The following is a 22,254-nucleotide window of genomic DNA, read 5'->3' on the forward strand; positions in this document are numbered from 1 at the left end:
ACCCACCAACCCAGCCACTGTCCCTCCAGTGCCAGGCGGCCTCGATGCTCTGGGCGCCAGGCCTCCATTAGCCCGAGGCGGTGGGAGACGGGGTGGGGGATCTGCCCAAGGCCCTCCTGACAGCAGCAGCGGCTCGCCTGAGGAGAGGAAGCCAGCTCATCTCCAGCAGCCCCCCAGCCTCACGAATGTCGGAGAGGACTCCAGACGTCCTCCCCACAGCGATCTCCTCGGGATTTGGGTTTAATCTCAAGCACGAGGGTGGGTGGGCAAGGAAAGGATCTGGTTTCATTCCTCCAGATGCCCAGGCCTTGGCTCGAGCCCCAGGGCGCGGGAGTGAAGGCGCGTGGCCACCCAGCCCCTGTCAACAAAGACTTCCTTTATTAAATAGAGATGGTGCTACATTCCATTCAGAGGAGGAAATCAGACATGGTGAGGGATGTGTCCAGGTTGTACCTCGGTCCCGAGTGGGCTGTGAGGGACGAGGAGGGGCCCGGGTCCTGCCCGTCCCACCCCAGTCCCGCATGCAGGGCTTGGCGACCTGAGCCCCCCCGCTGTCTGCATGGCCGCCCACAGCTGGAAACAGGTTTGGTGTCCTGAGGTCCTGTCTGTGTTTTACTTTGGGAGAAAGGGGCCCCAGTCCTTCCAGCAGGGGTGGGGCATGGCGTCCTGGAACACAGGGCTCAGAGATAGGGAAGGGGGAAAGTCAAGAGGTGGGGGGGACTTGACCCATCTTAGGAACTCTGGGGCAGTTCTCAAGCAGATACAAATTGGCGTGGAAGTCCCTGCCAGCCTCTCCTGGCACCGCTGCCCCCTGGGCACTTAGGATGGCAGGCTCACTGGGGCAGTCCAAGGCTGAGGCCACTTGGGAATAAGTCAAGGGGTGGCCACGAGGGGGTGTTGGTGGCCCAGGGCTTGGGAACTGGGGAAATCAGGCCACCCAGCAAGGAGCAAGGTTTCTTTCTGAGAAAATGGCAGCAACAATGCACCTGCAGGCAGCAGCTCCTGGAACTGGGGGTGAGGGGTGCTGGCTGCGCTGGGTGTCCCCTCCAAAAAGCTGAGCCCTTGATATGGGTCCAGGCTCCTTGGTCTTTGGTGCTGTCTAGAGCCTCCTGGTGGCTGTAATACCGCTGGGGAGGAGAGAAGGGTCATCTCAGGAGGTCCTGTCTGTGCTGGGATGGACCTTTGGTACCGGCTCAGTGCTGTCTCCCCGGCCTGGCCATGTGTCCCTCTCTTCAGTTTCTGGCTCAGGGCTGGCTGCAGGGTCCTGTCTTCCTGTCCGTCTGTCAGACTCAGGGTAGCGACTGGCTCCCACCCTGAGCCCTGCTCCTAGGGCCAGGCCCTAGGCCTCCTGGGGGAAGAAGCCCAGCTTGGCCAGTGACATCTCCTTCCGCAGCCTCGTGATCTCCCAGAACATTGGCTCTGCTGTAAGCAGACAGAGAGGGGACAGCTTAGTGACAGCTCAGGGTCATCTTAGGCAGGTGGCTTGGCCCCCTCTGCTGGCTGTGGGCAGGGCAGCTGACAGGCACTCCAGGGCTCCCTGCTTCCCCAGGACAGACGATCTCAGCGTGTGGTGAACCTCCCTGAGGCTCCCAGTTGTGGTCTGGCAAACTGCTGAACATGCTCGAAGGGTCTGTGCCATCCTGGAGGAGGCGTGATGGTCACTCCCACAGCCTGACACAGACATGCGTGTGCACGCTGCCACACACTCACACACGTTTCCAACCTCACCTCACTGGGACTTTGAGCAGGGAGCAGGGCCACACTGTCAGTCCAGGTACCTGGGAGGAGGTGGCCCCTCAGAGCTTACCACCTGATCTGGCTTTGGCCTTCCAGAGGGACTTGACCCCCATGTGGGGGTGGAAAGGCTCAGACTCCAGATTGGTTCAGGAAGAGACTCATCAGGGGACAAAGTCTGGAGGAGTGGGAAGGCAGGCTTTGCAGAACAGGGAGGGGGGGGGCGACAACAGAATGGAGGACTGGCCGGACAAGGGCTCAGTGGGAGGCTCCCACTCAGGGGACAGCAAGGAGGCCACACTTGGAGGGGAGGGGACTCCCAGGGGAGGCCCCTCAGGCACGCCCTCAAAGGCCAGGCCAGTAACAGGAAGCTGTCCCTGAAGGCTGCAGGGCAGGGAGAGGTTTCTGGGTGGAGGCAGCAGTCAGACCCAGGTGTAACGGTGACAGTGGCTAGTCTTCCTGGTAGGGCAGGGCCCGGGAGGCTCCTTCCACGGCTCATTTCGGCACCAGGAGGCCTACCAGCTCTTTACTAACCCACAATCTCCCCCCTCCTCCCCGGCAGAGTCCTGGACTGAGACAGGGCCAGCAAAACCCTCTCCGGGTGATCCCTGTACTGCGGACCAGTCCCAGCCCTCTGGGGCGCCGTTCCCTCACTGGCCACCAGGGGGTGCTCACCGTCCTGCCGCACCAGGCCTTGCTGGATGTAGCGGATGTAAGTGAAGAAGTTGCACACAGCAGTGATCTATGGGAAGAAGGTGAGAGGGTGTGACCGGCCAGTCCTCAATGATGGGGTCCCTCAAAAGCCAGGGCAGACCAGAGACCAGAGCGGGAAGCCCATGTCCTGTCCCATCAGAGCCAGATAATGCTCCCTGAAATGAACAGGGCTGGGTGGTTTTCATTCACAGTAGCAGAGCTATTGCTACCACTTCTAAGAAAAAGAATAGCAGCAACTAACATTTAATCGAGTCCACACATCCAGGGAGGCAGGCATGCTTATCGTTCCCATTTTACACATGGGGAAGACAGAGGCTGCAAAAACGACAACGACTGGAGGTCACGGGGCTGAGAGCAGCAGGGTGGGAGCAGGAAACCAGGAGCCGGTTCGGAATCTATGCTCACCCCCAGGGCCTGCTTGCTCGGGATGCTGCAGTGCCTGGCCAGCCAGGCCTCTGCCAGGGGCTCCTTGTGGTGCCAGGACAGACAAATGGATCAGCAGTGGCTAGCCTGGCTGTCCCGGCTCCCCAGGCCCAAAGCCCCCGGACGGGCCTGAGGCCTGCTCCATGCCAGGCTATGTTCAGAACTGGGCCCTGCCATGGTGACTCTCTTGCTGGGGGGGGAGGGCTGAGCCCTCGGGCAACAGAGGATGCCCTCGGGGGCCTCACTGTGCCCCGCTGCTGAGAGTGTTGGCCATTAATGGCTCATAGGCGCCCCTCTGCCAATGATGGACTGGTGGTGGCCAAGGGTGCGGGGCAGTATGAAAGGCTGGCTCCACTCTGGGCTGCAGCCAGACTCCAGCTGAGGCCACACCCTCTTTGCTCCACACCCCCTCTCCCCACAACCTGTCTGCCCTCACTAGCTCCTGAGACTCACACAAACCTTCTCTTAGGCTCTGCATCTAGGGAAACCCACCCTGAGAGAGGTGGAAGGCAGCTGGCGGCTGTGCCCACAGTAGCCCCTATGGAATGTCCAGTGCTCTGGGGAAGGGATGTCCAGTGGGGGGGTCCACAGTCTGGGGAGTGGAGGAAGCTGCAGGGAAGAGGCAATGCCCTTGCTGGCCCTTAACCCACACAAGAGCCCTTGCCAGGGCGACAAAGTGGGTGCAGGGGGTTGGTGACCTGGGCAAAGGCAGGGTGGTATAAAGTCCAGGGTGGCTGGGGGGGTGGGAGGGGCGGGGGGGTACTGCCCAGTGGTCAGTGGGCCCCCACAGGAGGCTTGTGGGCAGTGACTGGCAGGGAGCAGTGGGGTTCTTTCCCAGGGGCTGTGCTTTGGGGACAGAACTTTTAAAAAAGATTTTTAGGGAGAGAGAAAAGGAAGGAAAAAGAGAGGGAGAGAAACCCACCAGTTGCCTCTTGCATGACCCCACCTGGGGACCTGGCCTGCAACCCAGGCATGCGTCCTGACTGGGAATCAAACCAGCGACCTTTTGGTTCACGGACCATCACTCAACCCACTGAGAGCCACACCGGCCAGGGCTGGGGACAGAACTCTTGTCCCTGTGGACTCCTCAGTACTTGGTCTGTTCAGGTGGGGACCACATCCTAAAACTTCACTCCCTTCTCATCTCCCATGCCAAGTCTGCCCAGCACAGTGGACACGCAGGCCTGGAGGGAGCAAAGTTCTGAATGTGGCTTTGCTAGGCAGGGGGACCTCTGTATGTGGAGCCTCTTGCTGAACCCTGGTTGGGATCGGAACGGGGGATGGAACAGGGCTCTGGGCACAGGTGCATAGGGTGGGGGCTGCAGACGAAAGAGACTGAATTCAGGAGGGGGAGGCCCCAGGGCAGCTGGGTGGCCCCAGACAGGCTCCTGTTCTTTCTAAGGCTCGGGCTCCCTTTGGGTGAACGAGAGCCCAGCTCCGCCCCAGGGGCATGCACCAGGGCAACAGGCTCGGATACTCTGCCGAAGCCGAGAGGGCCAGACAAGCTGCCCTCGCTGATTAGTCGGCTGCCCGATGACGGGGCCATCTGCCCAGTCAGTCCCCACGAGGAGCCCCCAGCAGGTCGACGGGAGGAGACTCTCCTTCAAAAAGGGCCTGTCCACACTGCGTCATCTGTGCACCAAGCTCAGAGTTTTCCAAACGCATTCCCTTTTGTTCCTTCCAATCCTCTTTACTGTCCACGAGGAAACAAGAGGAATGGGGACCAGCCCACCCTTATCCACCAGCTTGGTGAGGCCCCCTGACCCAGCCTGGGTCACAGGGCAAGAGAGGGCAGGAGCTGGGAGGCCTAGAGGACCCTTGGCACCCAAGGCTGACCATCAGGCTTGGTGACAGACACCCTCGGAACCGCCTCCCAAGCCTGGGGCTGGAGCCCAAGCGGTCTCAGGATCGTGCGGCTGACCTCTAGCATCACCCCCTAGGTTAAGGTAAATAACAGAGGAGATGGCTGTCCCTCCCGTGACTGTATTCTGGCTTGCAAGAACACGGGTACCTCAGTCCTTTGGCCACAAAGGAACTGAATCTGCGTTTAGAAGAAGACCCCAATCTCCAGAAAGGATGCTGCAACTGACACCTTGTCTGCAGCCAGGAGACCCCAAGCAGGGGACCCAGCTAGGCTGTGCCCAGACTCCTGACCCAGGGAGATGAGAATGAATGGGTGTTGTTTTAAGCCAAGAAGTTTATCTAACTTGTTAAGCAGCAATAGCAAATGGACACACCTGGCTTAGCTGTGTGGCCGGAGTCAGTCTCTGCACATCTCTGAGCCTGCTCTGCGGATCAAGGCCTGGGGCCCAGAGTCCCAGCCCAGAGGCCCCCAAGGAGCCAAGTGACACTCCGGATGGATGACTCACCCTGGCTCGGGAGGATGGCGAGATGTAGTAGTGGCTCTCGGAGTCCCCGAGCCGGATTCGGTGGCGACAGGCACGGGCCAATCCGCTCAGGGCACAGGTGCTGGGGGGAAGCAGAGGGGACCATGGGGGCCAGCTGGGGCTCCCTGGCCCAGCTCACCCAGGGAGGGTGCAGCAGCCAGGAGGAGGCACCGCAGGAGGGGCAGGAGAGCTTGGTCAACTGCATGCCAGGGGTACCAAAGCCCCACCTCCTAAAGCCCCTAAAATGCTTCCCCTACTTTACTGGGGCCCTCAGACCCAGTCACCCCTCCCCCCACCTAAGCAGGAGTCCACTCTCTCCTCCATTTAGTCTCCAGGCCAGGTCACACCAGCGGGGCCCTTTGACCGACTCCCCTCAGCTCCTTCCAACCAGCCCTGTCCCTCTGTCTCCACGTTACCGTGGGTGCCACGGGCTGGGGTTCCTCCAAACACCTGCATCTAGCCCATCATCCTTCCCTGCAGCTCACCCACCACCCAGGAAATAGTTATGGAGAATCCTGAGTAAAGGAAGGTTTAATGGGCTTCTTGGCTGCCTTCTTAAGTCTCCTGCGAGACTTATCAGAGCCTTTGCCACCTCCAGGTCCACGATGACCCTCTGCCTGGACCATGGAACCCTCTTCCAGGGACATCTTCAGGGACATCTTTAGATGGTTCGGGAAACACTGGCTAGCAGGTTAGAGCCCAAACCTCATTTGAGGACCTTTACACTCTGGCCCCCGCACCCTCTACAGCCTCACTCCCATCTCCCCGCCCAACCCACGGTTCCCCCACGAACTCAGCAGTGTTTCTGTGATGCCCGGGCGTCTCATACGTGTACTCATTCTGTTCCTCCCGCCCGAAAGGCCTTCCCTGCTTGGCAAACTGCTATTCAGAGGCTTCCCTGCAAGCTGCCCTGCTGCGGGCAAGTGCTCCCCAACCTCTGCCCCCTGCTGCGCCCTGGCGAGTGCGTTCTGCTCCAGCCCTGCTCAGTGCCGGCTCAGTAGCAGGAAGGACCAGACACCAGCACTGTTCGGCTGTTTATTAGCAGAAGGCAGAGCTGGCCGCTGACCTCACTTACATGTCAGTCGGGGCCCGGGGCCCAGAGCCCACTGTGGGAGAGAGGGGGAATTAAAGAAAGATGTGTGTCAGGCCCTCCAGGAAGAGGTAGACCCCCACTTCTGGACTCCGTGGAGAGCCTGGGGGTCTGGAACTAGGGGCAGGATGGGCTGGGGCAGAGCCAAAGATGCCTCCTTGCCCTGCACGAGGGCAGCCACTGTCCCTCTCTGTCAGGCACCCCTGTACCCCTCTGGGTGTATACCACACCCTGCCCACCCCGGGGAACCACACCACAGCTCCTGCAGGCAGGCAGGCCCAAGGCTCAGTCCTCCTTGGCCACCCCCTCAGCAGAGTCAAGATGCCGGGGCGGGGGCGGGCTTTCCCAGGTGGGCAGGAAGGATCGAACAGAGCAAAGCTTACTTGGTGCTTCCATATTCGACTGCAGCCACCTTCACTGTGGGTGGTGTGTGCAAAGCCACAGGCTCGATGGTGAGCGTGTTGTCCTCCACGGCAGCCCGAACGAGCGCTGAGAGCTGTAGCAGATGGGGCAGCGGGTGAGTTGGTGAGGTGAGGAAGGAGCCTCAGCTGGGCGGCTGGGCCTGCTGGCCGGCTGCCCTCTGCCCCAACTCACCTCCTGCATGGTGAAGTCCAGGCAGGGGCCCACGTCCTCCCGGTACACCCTTTCTAGGAAGGGGCTGCTCTTATCCAAGGTGGGCGATTCCCTCCAGGCCTGAAACTCTGCAAACAAGGCTGTGTCCACCTGTGGCGGAGGGCAAGTGGGGAGGGGCGGTCAGGGTGGTGGGGACCAGCCCGGCAGAGACAGGCAGAGCTGAGGGAGGTGGGAGCCCCGAGGGGATGCAGGGCAACCCAAAGCATGCCAGCAGGCCTGTGGCTAGGCGGGGCGGGGGGGCGCCGAGGAAGAGCTCCCCCCTTTTCCCTTTGCACCAAAGACTTTCAAGCCCAGGTTTCCCTTCCAGGTGCGTTTGCAGTTTCCTGGCACCGCAGGGTTGCGGGCTTGGGCCCCGGGCCTCATCCTGAAGACCCAGCCCCACCCCCCAACTGCCTCCTGGAGGAGGAAGGGTTGAAGAGTGATGCTGCAGGTGCTCACAGGTGCCCCCAGTCACGCACAGGTACATGCACACAGAGGGGAACACGCATGGGCTCTGAGAGGCCCCTCCCTGGCTGGGGTGGCGGGGGGCATGCGGAGTGAATGAGGCCGTGGGGCCAGAGGGCGGCCCCTCTGCAGAGCCATTACCTGTCGGGAAAAGGAGAGAGAGGTAGCGGAAGTGGGGGCTGCCGGCTGCTCCCCAGGTGGGAGCTGCCAGGCCGGCTCGTAGGTGAGGTGAATCGCCTTGCTGGGGACCACACAGAGGAGCAGGGAGAGGAGCGGGGGCAGCCCGGGCTGGGGGGGTGGGGCCGGTGAGGCAGACAGACAGACAGACAGACAGGGGGACAGAGACAGACAGGAGGAAGCAGATATCAGTGTCCAGGCCGAAACGCAGAACTCAGAAGAGGAACCAGACGCCTGGACTGCAGCCCCAGTGCCAGACACTCCAGAGATACAGGATGGGGAGGGGCTGGGGCCCCCTGGGTGTCAGAGACCCCAGGAAGCAGAGTCCCACCGGAGCCCTCGTGGGTACAGCCCTGAGCTGCGGTCCTGACGTCCACGCCTCTTCAAGCCCTCCACGGCCCCCAGAGTCCCTCTTACCATGTGAGGAAACTGAGGCACTGACAGGTGTCCCCACGGCCAAGGATGTCCTAGCCTATTGTCCCACCGGCCCAAGGACTTCATCTACCCAGCCGAGGACGGGGAGACAGCCCCTCAAAGGCCACGCTCAGGAGGGTGCCGAGAGCCCTCAAGCTCGGGTGTCACAAGGTTGAGCCCTGGTCCTCGGGGCTGTGGCCACACAGGGCCCAGGTAGCCCCTCCCAGCACAGCCCCCAAAGGCTGTGGGAGTGTGTCTCTCTGAAGACCCTCAGAGGACAAGCCCTGAGGCCCAAGGCCAGCCTCAGGTGCAGAGATGCCATCTACTGCCTAGAGGGCCAAGGATAGGGTACCAGGCCCCCAGAATGTATGCCCGGAGGCTGAGAGCCCAATGTCTCACGTGACAAGGAGCCTGTCTAGCCCTCATGGCCAGAAAACACAGAAGCCCACAGAGGGCAGGACAGGATCCAGGTCATACAGTGTGGAGTGGGTAGGGGAGGGAAGGGGGCAGGTCTGGTTCCCAATAGGCCTGAATGCCTGGCCGACAGTGGGACTGTCTTTCTCTTCTGTGTCCACTGTCCGCCCGCCGCCCTCACCTCTCTGCCTTCCTTGTCCGGTGCGAGGATGTTGCCAGCAGCAGGGCACACAGCAGGGCACAGGGGGCCGCTGGTGCTCTTGTGGCGTAAGTGGCCCTTACGGGGTCCGGCCTTGGTGGGGCTCAGCAGCTGCGGGTGGAGCTCCCGGTTGGGAGAGGCCGGTGTGGAGGTGATGACCAGTGTCTTCAAGGCTGTCACCTCTGCCTGCAGCATGTCGATCTGGCCAGAACGAGACGGCTGTCACCCGTAACCCAGGGTGGATGCCTCCCTGGCTGCCACCACCTGCCACCCCACTCAGGACAGCAGCAACTAGCCCCTGGAGCAGCCTGCAAGCTGGGGACTGAGACACCCACTTCAGACAGGGGAGCTGGGGCTCAGAGAGGAGACCTGGCCTGTCTGAGGTCACACCAGAAGCCAGGACTGTCTTAGATGCCCGTGGCGGGGAGCTGGCTGGGCCTCCCCCTGAGGGGCACCCAGGAGTCAGGAATAGCCCAGCTCCCTTCTTACAGATGGATAAATGGGCACCCATAAAGTAACCAGAAGTCACCTACCCAGGCTCACACAGCTAGGCAGAGGCTTCTGCTTTGTAGATGGGGTGTGGGGTGGGACCAGAAGTGACGATGACCACAGAGGGCATCCTCCCAGCCCCTAGAAGGCCCCAGGAAGGTCTCTGGGGCCCAGTGGAATTTCAGTGGCGTGATCTCCGCCCCTCCCACCCGGGCCCTGGTTAGCAGTTAGCCCATCACCCCTGGGGGCCCCACGGGGCCACGGGAGCGTCTGACTGAATAGGAAGGTGTGCAGGAGCTCCAGACCGGCCTGGGCGGGTGGGGCAGGGGCTCACCTTGCCCCGAGCCTCTTTTAGCTGCTTCTCTGACGCTGCCTGCTTCATGTTGGCTTCTCGAACCATCTTGTGGGCTTCCTGGGAAGAAGCAGTGGTGAGCAGCCGAGGCACCCCCAGCAGACCCAGTCCCCAGCGGGCCCCCAGGTGGCCGGCCACTGCACCTCGAAGAGGCTGGCTGTCAGCTCCTCCAGCTCCCGTTCCAGCTGCTCCCGGACCTTGGACAGCCGTTCACACTCCTCATCCTTCAGCTTTAGCTCCTGGGGGTTTGGAGGTGGGTGGGTGTCAGCCCCTCTGGGGCCCCCAGCCTGACACTGGCAAGAGCAGGTCCCCTGACCAGGCTCCATGCCCAGAGTCATCTCATGGGGTCCTGGGCTCGCCTCCTCTGCTGCTCTACTTTATGAGGCATTTTTGAGGGAGCTCCTGTCAGGGGGTGGGAACCCTACTATGGGTCCGTCAGAGTTTGGAACAAATTTCCAGAGAAGCCCAGACCGCTACGAGTCTTTTTGGAAGAACAGGTCTACCCTTTGTTTGGACCTCCCTCGTGCCTTGCACAGGCTGGGACAGGTGTGTGAGCTCTCCGGACCTGGGTGAGGGCCCCCCAGCTCCCCCAGGCACCCTTCCCAGACCCCACCTTCTGGGCTTTGTACAGCTCCTCCTTCAGGAACTCCGAGCCCTTCTCGCGGATCTCCATGGAGGAGCTGCGCAGGCGGCTCACGTCCAGCTGGGTGGCTGCAGGGCCCTCCTCACCGGGGGCCTCCTCCCCTGGAGGCGTCTCCGCCAGGCCTCCTGGAGACTCCCTGAGGCTTCTGCAGGAGCCCACACTCTTCCAGGAGACAGGGACAGCTTCGTGGGGCGGTGGGTGGCCCTCGTCTGGGTGGGGCTGCCTGTGAGGCAAGCAGCAAACAGAGGGTGGGATCTTGAGACCTAAAGAGCTGAGCCCAGGGGCCAACCTGGGCCTCAGTGTCTGCACCTGTACGATAAGATGCTACCAGTGAGGCCACCACCAGGGTTGTTCCCAGGGCAGAATGATCAAAAATGAAATCTCTTGGGAACAAGACTCCTGTTTGCTCACTGCCCACCGCCCCAGGGCGAGGCACACAGCGGTGCTCAGCTCGGTTTGCCCAGCAGGTGACCCAGGGGTCAAGGCATCCCTGGTGAGAATTGGAGTTGCCACTTCATAAAGTGTGGACAATCCGAAGGGTCCTACCTCAAGGGTCACTGGGGCCACAGAGAGGTGCCTAAGACCTTGGCACACAGAAGGCACTTATGTGCGAATTGCCTTTGTTGTTATTGTTCATGCAAATTTTATGCAAATTAAGGGCAGGCCAAAGAGGAAGGCGCAGCCAGGCCATGCAGGCTCACTTCCCGTCCCCCCTGGATCTGTGAGGAGCAGTCCCAGCTCTCCCTGATTCGAATGTGACCTCAGACAAAGACCCCTGCTCTGGGCCTCAGGACNTCATAAAGTGTGGACAATCCGAAGGGTCCTACCTCAAGGGTCACTGGGGCCACAGAGAGGTGCCTAAGACCTTGGCACACAGAAGGCACTTATGTGCGAATTGCCTTTGTTGTTATTGTTCATGCAAATTTTATGCAAATTAAGGGCAGGCCAAAGAGGAAGGCGCAGCCAGGCCGTGCAGGCTCACTTCCCGTCCCCCCTGGATCTGTGAGGAGCAGTCCTAGCTCTCCCTGATTCGAATGTGACCTCAGACAAAGACCCCTGCTCTGGGCCTCAGGACCCTGCTCCCCTGGGGGCAGCTGGGGGGAGGGGGGAGGGGCGAGCCACCAGCCTGTGCCCTCCCCTCCTTCAGCCAATCCACACTCCTGCCTTTGCCTTTGAAGCAGACCCTGGGGAGGGAAGGAGGAAGGGAGGGAGGGGGAGAGAGGGCTTGTGGTTTGTGCCAAGACAGCACCTCTGGACTCGCTCACTCAGCAGAAGTTGGCGGCTCCTGAGCCAGCAGCTTCTGCGCGGCAGTGGCTGGGCTGGGGGGCTGGGCCAGGCCACTGATAACAGTGAGGAAGTGCAGGGGAGGGGGCTCGGGGAGGCCCACACAGGAGGGAGGAAAGACAAGACCAGAAAGTCCTGGATTGCTGAGGGGCAAATGTGAAACGCAGGGCTGGGGCCGGGCCTCCTGCTTGTTCTTTGGACTCTGGGACTGTCACCAAGCAGCTCCTCAGTCTCGGTCTCCCCCTAGGGTGACACAAAGGGACTGGACGCCAAGGGACCCCATCAATAAACCCATCCCTAGCCAGCCCTTCACGTGGCCCCGTTCGGCTGGCCAGCTCAGCCCAGCCTGCCCTCTGCTTTGGAACTGGCCCAGAGAGTGGCCTCGAGGTTTCTCTGGCCAGGTCCTGACTGGCAGAGATGCGGGGCTTCGATGAGCAGACTGGGAATACACATCCGTCACTTCATTAATGGTCTGTGTGCTGGACGGGGATCCTCCTAGAGCCCTTGTCTGGGAAGGGTCTCGTTGGAGGGGGGTCCCTGCGGTGCAGGTGGTGCAGTGGTGGGCCTGGGCTGGGCTCCAGTCCAGGCGACTCGCACTGTACCGGAGTCTACGAGGGGTGCTCTGCCCACGTTATTCTGTTTGAAGCTCTCAACAGCAGTCGAGGTATCGTCCCCGTCTTACAGGCGAGGGAGAGGTCACAAGGCTGGCTGGTCGGCTGCCGTACTGGGACAGGTGGCCAGGTCTTCAGCCCAGGCCCCGCAGCTCCCAGCGAGTGGCAGTGTGAGTGGCAGAATCAGTGCTTCCGTTACAGATCCAAGACTGCAGGGCTCTGGAGGAGCCTCCTGAGTCCCCTCCTTGGCTGTGGCAGGGAAATCTGACCCAGTTCCCACCCCACCTGGCTTCCCAGCCTCTGCTCAGGCCCAGAAACTGCCCTGCAGGAGGAAGGGCTGGGGGAGCTGCAGCTGAGAGCAGAGGCCGCGCCAGGCAAGCCCAAGGCCATGCCAGGTTCTGACCGGAGGTACCTGTGAGCCCGTGGGAACCCTCTGCAGCAGCCTCCCGCCTGTGGCTGGGAGTTAGAGCCTGCAGGAGGAGCACTGGGGGTCAAGTAAGAAGGCCCTGGACATGGCACCGGGTGAGAGGTGTGCAGTCCGCGGCCACGTTTGGCAGACACCCCCCACCCCTGCCACAGGCCTGCCCAGGGTCTGGGTCCCACAGCGGACACTGAAGGCCCTGGAGACTGTACCCACTGGCACTCCAGAGGTCAGGGGCTCAGCCCTCAGCCAGGCGAGGGCAGTTGGCCCCACCTTGGCGTTGCCTGCTTTGAGAGAACGAGCAAGAACCATGGGCCTTGGGTGAGGCTGGCCCACAGGGACAGCACAGGGCACAGACAGGACCCCAGCTCTCAGACACCCAGACCCTGAGCTGTTCCCTCTGCAGGGACTGCCCTGCCACGTCTCACACCGCCTGCCTGGGGAAAGAGGGCCGCCAGCCCCTCCCGTGAGGGCCGAACTTTGTCCACCAGTGTGGTCTGGGCCTCTGGCCACACAGTGTAAGACTTTAACTCTCCTGCTGGTCCCAAGGGCACAGGCGGGGGGCGTGGCCAGGCAGTCCCCCATCATTTTCCCAACAGGCTCCCACTTCAGCTCACAGCTGGTGGGGGCAGGGGACCCTACTCTGCAGCCGGAAGAGACAGAGACCCTGCGAGGCCTCAGGGGGAGCGTCTGTGGTCCCTTCCCCACCCGAGTGGGAAGGCCCCACGTGCAGATTCCAATGGCAGAAGACGTGGGGACAGCAGGACCACCCTATGCTCTCCAGCTGCCCACTGCCTGGGCCAGAGGTACGGGCCCAGGAGAGGAAGGAAGGCCTCCCGTGTCCTGGGAGGGAAGCTCTAATCCAAGGACCCTCTGCCTCCCATTTCCGGGCTCCGAGGCCAGCTCGCAGATTCAGAAACTTTAGACTAAGGTGGGACCCGAGCCCCTTGCCTCTCGGCCCAGCGCAAGCCAGAACACTCTTCCTCCAAGCACTTCGGCCTCCTGGACCACAGGCCCGAAAACCGGGGTCTGAACCCCTGGGGAAGGGAGAACGCACTTCTCTCCCAGGTGAGCTCGGACTACCACTTAAGTCCTTTGCTAGTCTCTCCCTCAAGTCCAGGCGCACGCCCTCTGCCCCAACCTCCTCAGTCCCCATCCCCTGTGGACACAGAACGCAGCAGCCAGGATACAATGCTGCCGTGGGCCACTGGGAAGGGGTCTGCTCAGGGGCAGGCTCAGATAGTGAGAGTCAAGGTCGAAGGTAGGTGGGGACCGTTTCCTAGGACGCGGGGCAGTTCGTACAGGAAAGGCCCAGAGGGGTCACTTCCCCTGGAAACATATGGGAGTGGGGGAGGCAGCCCCCCGAACCCCACTCCCCATCTATGCCTGCCCAGCAGGGCCAGCGGGGCTTTCGTTTCCATCCACAAAAGAGGGCCACCGAGATCGAAGGCCCTGGGCTCCACAGTCCCCAGTCACCCAGCAACCCCTTGGTCCACAGGCCAGTCCCGAGTTCAGAAGGGCCTGGGTGCTCCTTTCCAGTCCTGGCCAGGCCCTCCTGCCACGAGGACTTCCTGCCCCTCAACCTCTCCTTCCCTACCCACCGGTGTCCAGATCACCTCTTTGAGCCGAAGACCCCCTGAGCCAAAGGGCACACACAAAGGGCTCATTGAACAGGTGGAGGTGTTGTGAGAAGGGGAGTTCCGAAACTGGGGCAAAAGGAGGGCAGGGAGGGTGCTCTGGCCACTCTCCCTTGGTCCGGGGCCTCCAGGCCCTCATCCAGTCTGGCTGATCCATCAGCAGACCCCCCCCCCCCCCCCCCCCCCCCCCCCCCCCGCNAGCATACCCCCCCCCCCCGCCCGCCGCCCCACCACCAGGGCCCAGCTCTGGGGCAGAGCTGCAGTGCAGGGGCGGGCTTCCGACTCTCGCTCCTACGCTCAGGAAACCCTGGGGACACTGAGGCTGGTGGTCAAGCGACCCCTGCCCAGGGGACACGGAGATCCCAGGAAAGGTTTCAAGTGCTGGATCGGGCGACCCCCAAGCCCAGGCTCAGCTTACTGAGGGGCCAAGTCTTCCGCCCCAAACGCACCAGCCCCTGCTACATACCCACGCCAGCCCACCCCGCACCGATGGCCTGTGAGGACTGCAGCAGCTGTGTGCCCAGCCCTTGACACCTGAATCTGCAAGTGTCACTGTGTGTGACCCACATTACGCCGCAGCCAGGAGGTGCTCTCCTCATCCTGGTTTGAAATTCGAGGCGCTGAGGTTCAGAGAGGGAAGGCACCTTGGCAGGAACACACAGCAAGGAGGCGGCAGGGTGGGAAGTGAACCCAGAGTGCTGGCAGCAGTGAGTCATGTGACCTGTCACCCAGAGGAGCCCGGAGGGGAGGAAAGGGGATGATGGTGCTTTCGGAGAAGTGAGGCAGAATGCAGACCGGGTGTGAGGAAGTTGGGGATCGTGCCTAAGTGGCAGTGGTGGTGGTGAGTTCCACTCAGGGCAGCTGTGCAGGCCAGGCAGGCTCTGAGCTAGCAGGGGACCCACAGGCACAGAGACCTCTGAGAGGAAGCTCGTGGGACAACCAGGGGCTGGATAGGGGGCCAGAAAAAATGAGTTGCAATAATGAATGGATGTCGAAAACCAAGGAAAAGGTGAAGGAGGGGAATGGTGGTAATGACAGGAATGAGGAACTGGGAGGGGGTCTTTCAGGGAAGGGTAAGGGGGTGGCTGAGGGAGGCAGTAGGCCAGAGGGAGCAGCCGCAGCCTGAGTCAGATGAGGGGAGGGTTCCAGAAGAAGGGGCAACTGTGTGACACATGGAGCAAAGACCAGGACTCCAGGGGTGGGAGAGAGTAGACCCGCAACTCCAGGAACTGGGGAGCAGGTGTGTGCACGGGAGGCGGGAGCCGCAGCAGCGCCTTGGAGGAGAACATGGACCAGGAGCGGGGGGAGGGTCGGGAACAGCTAAGGAGGGAGGTCAGAACTCCCGAAGCAGGTGGGCCAGGCCTGCCAGGGCAGCGCAGCGCTGACGAGAAAATCCAGCCCTGGGTCTCCACTGAGAGCCGGAACAAGGCCCCAGAGGGCAGGGGCTCCACCCTCCGCTGGTCCAGGCAGGGCCCCCAGCACCAGGCTCACACCCACCTGCTCAGAACTAGAAGAATCTGACACCCTGAGACCAACACACACACAGTGAGCACCAGCCCCGCTCCACCCAATCTGCACAGCCCCAGAGAGCCTAGCAGCAGTGTCCCCAGCCCCCTCATGCCACATTCTAATTCACTTTGTTCCCTGTTTCCGCTGTGCTGAGGCAAGGGAGTCTGGGACAAGTGGGACTCTAACGAGGGAGACTCTAACGAGGGTGAGTCTCGCATACAGGTGGGCTGATGATGGAACAGCAGACAGGAAGGGGGAGGTGGCAATTCATGGAGGGCTTCCAGGAAGAGGCAGCAGTAAGGGTAGCACAACCCTCTTTCCCCTGCTCTTGACCCTGGAGCCCCAGGCCATTTAAGATCTTGCTTCCCAGCTTCCCCGCAGAGTGATCAGTTTGGCTCAAATAAACTCTTATAAAAAATTTTTTAAAAAAAGAACTGTCTCAGAGGTATAGTCTCCTGTGACTTAGGCCTTATAGACAACTGCCACGGACTCACACTCCTTAGAGTAGCCAGGCCCAGAGCAGGTAAGTGACTTGCCCCGAACCACACACCTGCCTGCAGCCCCTGAGCTCTCCTGCACCTCGCCTGCCTGCGAAGACACAGCCCCTATCCCTGGGAATTTGGGGTGATCCCCTCTCATTTCTGGGCAGTCCCTCAGAGCCTGGCCCTCCCTAGGACAGGTATGATGAGTCCCATCCATCAGATGGGAAAGTTGAGACTAAGGGGTTACACCCATGTCAGGTGACTACCTCATGGCAAAGAAAAAAAAAAGCTAGCCCAGAACTCAATCTCTGACCTCTGCCGACCAAGTTCCAAGTGCCCAGCACAGTGTCAGCTGCAGAAGTACTCAAGACGCAGCCCTCATGCCCATCCCCTTAGGGCAGACTTAGTGCCCAAAAGTACGGACACGGGGCACTATAGCAGAGGGTGTGGCCCCATTTGGGGGAGCTGCCTCCGGGTCCAGAGGTACGGCCCACGTGCAGGAAAGCGGACCCATCTGAGTTCCTGCCACATCCCACCACGACCAGAGCAGCGGCTCTGGGCCCAGGGCCAGAGGCGAGAGCTAGCACCATGCCTTGGCCGGTGACAGCAGACACCCAAGAGAGATGTCTCAGTTCATCTCACAGGTAAGGTGACCCCTCATACATACAGATACATCGACCGCTCCTCCCAGATTCCTCCTGGTCCAGGACGAAGGACCCCAAGGGCGCAGCTGCCCCAGAGCTACAGGGGGACAAAGGCACAGCAGCTTGTCAGAGTTATAAGGGTGTGAGTGATGCTGATAGGGTCCCTCCAGCTGCTGCTGGCACTGGGAAAGCTCTTAGGACACCAGGTCCCCAGGGGGTCCTGGCAGCCCAGCCCCTGATCTGTCTATCCCTGGCTCCAATAGCCATGCGGAGGGTCCATAAAAAGGTAGGACCAGCCCTGGCTGGTGTAGCTCAGTGGATTGAGCTCAGGCCTGCGAACCACACGACTGCGGTTCGATTCCCAGTCAGGGCACATGCCTGGGTTGCAGGCCAGTTCCCGGCAGGGGATGCACAAGAGGCAACCACACATTGATGTTTCTCTCCCTCTCTCCTTTCCTTCCCCTCTACAGACAAATAAATAAAATCTTAAAAATAAAATAAAATAAATTGTGCATATGTACAAAAAAAGATAGGGCCAGGGTAACCCTAAAACTCTGACTCTCACTCCCCAGGTGCTCAGCTCCTTATTCGGCCCCTCATGCTTTGCGTCTGCATTTAGGAAGCACCTACTTCATCCTCTGCACCTGGCTAGGCCCCCAGGGACCCAAATGTTCATAAAAGTAGTGAGACTGTTGAGGATCATGTGGGGGTCAGCGTGGCAGCCTGGTCCATCCAGAAGGTTCCTGGGAATAGGGCAGGGAGGCTGGACCGGGGACCTTCTCCAGAACCTTCAGTCGTCTCTTTGATTCTGTCCTCAAAGGAAGTGTCCAGCCCTAACTGATGTGGCTCTGTGGGTTGGGCGTTGCTCTGCAAAGTGAGGGGTTGCCTGTTTGATTCCAAGTCTGGGCACGTGCCTGGGTCGTGGGTTCCGTCCCAGGTCAGGGAGTGTACGAGATGCAACCGATCAATGTCTCCCCCGTGCACCAGTGTTTCTCTCCCTCCCTTCCCCTCTCTCTAAAATTAAATAAATAAAACCTTACAAAAAGAGAGACAGACAGAGAGAGTGCATCTGCTAGAACCCAGGCTTGTCTGTCTAGCCCTGGCATGGATGCCTCCAGGAAAGGACATTCTCTGGGCCTGGGTCACTCCTGGCCCCACAACCTGCTCATTTCACCTAGAGGCCCAGAGAGGGAGGCCATACTCTCAAGATCACACAGCAACTCAGTGGCTGTGCTTTGCCTTGGTCACAGCCAACACAAGAGGTCACGAGTACTGCCCTCACCTCTCCAGGTACCACCAGCCCACCTCAGCCACACTGTCCCTAAACCCCGAAGAAGACCTGCTCTGCTTCAGTGCTCTCCCTTTAAGAGCCTCTGGCCTCTCTACACCCCACCCCTACCAGGAGCGCTTCCTCTCAGCACCCCTGCATCTGGGGATCAAGCCTGTTATTCCCCCTCACCCCAGCTCAGCTCAGGCTCTGCCCAGTGCCATAGAGCACAGTGGATCTGGCCCATATCAGAAAACTCTCCAGGGCCCCAGCCTCCCCAGGGGGGGCTGCGGTCACTCCCCAGCTCTGTCTGGGAGCCCTGTGCTGGGACCACCCGGCTGGCCCCGTTCTTTACAGGAACACAGCACACCTCCACTCTGGCCGCCCAGGACCTGGCCTTTCCCTGCCTCGGGAAAGAGGAAGTGTTGACCCAGTTCCAGGAGAAGACCACAGCCTTCCTGCACATATGGGGCAGGGGTCAGCCAGGGCCAGGGACCACCGGAAAGCCAATGAGCACACATGGGCCCTGGGAGGGGGCTCCCACCCGAAACGTCTGAGCCCCACCCCTCCAGGAGCCCCAGATGGAGGCTCAGCAACTTTCAGGCAGCTCTGGCAGAGACCCAGCCCCCTTTCCCCCGACTGCACTGCTTTCCGAGGGTTCTTCTGCAGGGGGCGCCCCTCTGGGCATGTACCCCAGGCTCACCGACTTGCACCCCTCCTCCATCTCACTTGCTCTCCAAATGAGCTAGGAGGAGTTGGCGCTGTCACACAGGGAGGACCTGCCACCCCCCTTTCACACTCCCAACGGCCAAAGACCCCCCCCCCACACACACCCCCCGCCACCGCTGACCTCTCCCCGTGGAGTGTCCTTCCATCTCTGTTTGAGTCGGCTCTCTGGTCCTCGCGCCACCACGGGCTCCTCCGCCGCAGACAGGACTGGGGAGCCGAACACCCAGTCCTGTGCGTAGACTCGGCAAGGACCCCTCACCCGCTCAGCCCGGAGGCAGCGGCAGCCCGACCCCGCTCCGAGCCGCAAGCGCGCCTGGACCTACCCGCTCCACATCCCAGAGCTTTGGGGCGCCCGGGCGCTTGTCCCCGCCGCCTCAGAGATCTCCTCCTAGCACCGTCCCTGCCGCGTCCCCGCCGCCGCCGACTCCACCCCTGGCCAGCCGGCCAGCCCCGCCGCCTGTCAGTCCTGGCGGCAGTCTGTCTGTCCGTCCGTCCAGCCGCAGCTCGCACCGGGGACCCCAGCTGAGCCCCGACCCTGCCCTCGGGGGTCACGTGGCCAAGGGGGTGGCCGGAGGACACATGCCCGGCCCCGCCCCTCCGCCCGCAGGACGCAGAGCTGGAGCGGGCTCCGGGCCCAACCCCACTCGGCTGCCCGCCCCGGACCGTCCGACTGCGGGAGGAGTCCGATCCCCATCGTCCTTGGCCCGCAGCACTCAGACGCTTCCCGCTGCTCCCTCTCTTCCGTCACCGCCTCCCGGGCTCGCCGCAGCACCCTCTCCGGGCCACTCGGCTCAAGAACCTACATTGGTTACTGGGCTTTCTGCCCTGATCCTTATCAATTGTCACTCTGGGTCAGCAGACACCTTCCTACCCCCTCCGCAGGCCTTCTGGCCATCATCATTCCCTCCTGAGCTCTCTGTTCTGTGTCAGTCCCTGTGCGACATTTTGCCTGGTGGGAAGGGGGGCAGACCCCAAAACACATATTCTGTCTTACTCTCTGGGTGCTTATCCCAGGCAGAACCCGCGTTTGACCCTCTCCAGCCCCAGGCTCTGTGCCTGTGAACACTCCATGTCCAGCCTTGCCTTTGCCACTGTCTTCTCCCTGGAGGGAGGCACCCACCACACCCACACACCTGCCTGGTGCCACATCTGCAAAACCTTCTCTGGGCATCTCAAACCATTGCCCTCCGTGTGCCTCAGTCTCTCCGTGCCTGTCACCTATCCTAAACTCTGACCGTGGCATTGACCTCGACTGCAACACAGGACTGGTGAAAACTAACCCCCCTTCTCTCCTGAGGGCAACTCTGCCTCCCACCTGCCGTACCTACAGGAGGACTGGGAGGGTGCAGCCACGCTCTGGACACTCATTTTCTAGGCCCACAGAGCCAGGGTCCCAGGCTTGAGTCTGCCAGGTCTTCATCTGGGGACACGTACGTGTTTCTTTCATTCAATCATCCAACCACCCTTTCTGAGTACAAACTGTGGACAACACAAGGGCTGTCGACCCAAAGAAAACTTCGAGACACAGCCTCTGTCCTCCCGGGGGTCCAGTACAGTGGGGAGAGGGGCATACTCTCAAGGACCTCCACTTCTAGGACCCCCACTTGCCCAAGGCACACCCACCTTGCTCAGTGGATGGTATCTTTGCTCAAAATAAAAAAAGTATCCCTTTCCTAGGTGGGCGCAGCCCCCGCCAAGGCTCAGGACATGGCGAGTGGAAAGCAGGCTGGATGTCATGCCTGGTCCCGCTTCCCTCGGCAGGCACCTGTCCGGGGAGCAACCTGGGGCATCCCTTCCCGCTTTCCAGTATCTTTCCGCCCAGGCCTCCTATGCCCTTCACTCTGCAGGGAAGTTGTTTCCACGACTGTGGACAGGGACCAGCTCCCTCCTGGAGCTCTGTGTCCCCACCCAGCCCAGCCCAGCCCAGCCCAGACCAGGGCCTGGTGGAAAGCAGACGTCCTCATGATCGCTGACTTGAACCCTTCAGCAAAACAACTCTTGAGCATCTGCTGCCTTCCTGGCCCTTGCTGTGTTCACTATTCAGGGGAAGGGGGAGAAGATGACTCCAGAGGAGCTCAGGACAGGACCAGGCAGGAGATAAGACCTAGTCCAAGACTGGTGGGAGATGAGGGGTGGAGGGTGGGCCAGCCTGGGGCCGTGGCTCCAGAGGAAGAATCCTCAGTGTGGGAGGATAGGCGGGCTGTGGAGGCCCTTGAGTGAGGCCTCCATGGGCAAGTGCAGGGTCACCATCCCGGGAGCATCAACACCCCAATTACCAGCCAAAAATATTCCATCGTCTATGTATCCAGTTACCTTGGACCCCCAGACTTCACTAGCTTCTCTCACAGCCCCATAAGTTCTGCTCCTCAGCTGAAGAGGATGGGTTCAGAGAGGGTAAGGAATCTGCCTGATGTCACACAGCCAGGGGTGGTGAGGCTGAGACCCCTCATACCCGTTTTCTGAAAGGACATTCCAGAAAACAGGACTCACTGGAGGCTGCAGCTGCATGCAGTCAGGTGACTACTGGCCACCTGGCCCGCAGGTGGAGAGGGAGAAATAAAACAAGGTGTGTCTTCTGCCCCCAAGCCACTGGCCTGTCCAAATTTCCCCTGCCCTCAACCAGTTTCCCTGGCCCTCGCCATCCCCAGCTTTGGCCACAGTCCCTCTGCTGGAGGGAGACCCGGAGCAGAGCCACCACCCAGGTGGCTCCTGGGCCTGCAAGACCCAGGCCCTGACTCTGTTCTCCATCCACTGTGTGACCCAGGATCAGTGTCTCCACCTCTCTGAGCCTCGGTCTCTATGTCTGTGTAACCACCAAGTGGGACAAGACCATCAGGGCCACCCCCTGGCACTGACCTGGTAGGAGGCTCGTGAAACTCCTAGTTCCAGGCGGGTCCCCTGCCCAGTCTTGGCTGCTCAACCCCTCCCCCAGACCCCCTACAGAGCAAGACCTCCCCTCCCTTCCAGGCCACCAGCTCACCTGTCTGTGTCCCAGGGCTCCTCCCCCAGGTCGCCCTCAAGTGCAGGGCACAGACCTGATGGGGCGTAGCGAACAGTCCCTGAGCTCATCGCCAGGTACACAGGGCATTTTCCTAGGGCAGGGCACCTGGTGCCTTCCTCAGCGGGGTTCATGCCTACAGGGCCGCACCAAGCGTCCCTCTGGAGACAGGCAGGTGGCAGAGCCTTCTCCCCACCCCCAGGCTCACACTAACCTTTGCTATCTCCAAGAAGCAGCCGCCTGTGAGGGAGGAGCCTCCCAGACAGGAGTCTATCTCCTTAAACCCATAATTATTAACTCCCGTGGCTCAACAGGCAGAAAATTCTGGGGCCCTCCTTCCTAGGTCTCAAAGGGAGGCGGACACCTCCTCTATGTGCCCGAGGCCCCGGGCTTCAGCTGGACCCACAGATGAGGCCGCCTGTTCCCCACTCACCCAGGTTAGCGCGTTGGAAGGAGCCTGCCCAGCGCTGGCTGTAGCTGGCTGTGTAGGCTTGGGTAAGGTCACCTGCCTCCCCTACCCCAATCCCCTGCCTCGATATCCCCTTCAAACCTTTAAACA

General features: G+C 61.1%; 1 protein-coding gene across 5 annotated transcripts; it reads right to left on the bottom strand.

The window, feature by feature from the left end:
* Nucleotides 1–356: 356 nt before the first annotated feature.
* On the bottom strand, nt 357–21,913 carry RAB3IL1 (RAB3A interacting protein like 1). 5 transcript variants are annotated; one of them, XM_037060586.1, is made up of 11 exons: nt 21,678–21,913; nt 10,084–10,336; nt 9,614–9,709; nt 9,453–9,530; nt 8,612–8,830; nt 7,567–7,713; nt 6,943–7,071; nt 6,732–6,844; nt 5,241–5,340; nt 2,410–2,476; nt 357–1,422 (listed from the first exon to the last, which is right to left on the bottom strand). In XM_037060586.1, exons 1-11 carry the CDS (start codon nt 21,827–21,829, stop codon nt 1,340–1,342), a joined length of 1,437 nt encoding a protein of 478 aa, XP_036916481.1. In that variant the 5' UTR covers nt 21,830–21,913; the 3' UTR covers nt 357–1,339. The 5 variants fall into 5 exon arrangements, with proteins under 5 accessions (XP_036916481.1, XP_036916477.1, XP_036916476.1 ...); XM_037060582.1 differs by lacking the exon at nt 7,567–7,713 and having other exon boundaries at nt 5,241–5,337; nt 21,678–21,912; XM_037060581.1 differs by lacking the exon at nt 7,567–7,713 and having other exon boundaries at nt 21,678–21,912.
* Nucleotides 21,914–22,254: the final 341 nt, after the last annotated feature.

The sequence above is a fragment of the Sturnira hondurensis genome, unplaced genomic scaffold, assembly GCF_014824575.4.
Source record: "Sturnira hondurensis isolate 20B ecotype Veracruz unplaced genomic scaffold, ASM1482457v3 Scaffold0011880, whole genome shotgun sequence".
Taxonomy (NCBI): Eukaryota; Metazoa; Chordata; class Mammalia; order Chiroptera; family Phyllostomidae; genus Sturnira; species Sturnira hondurensis.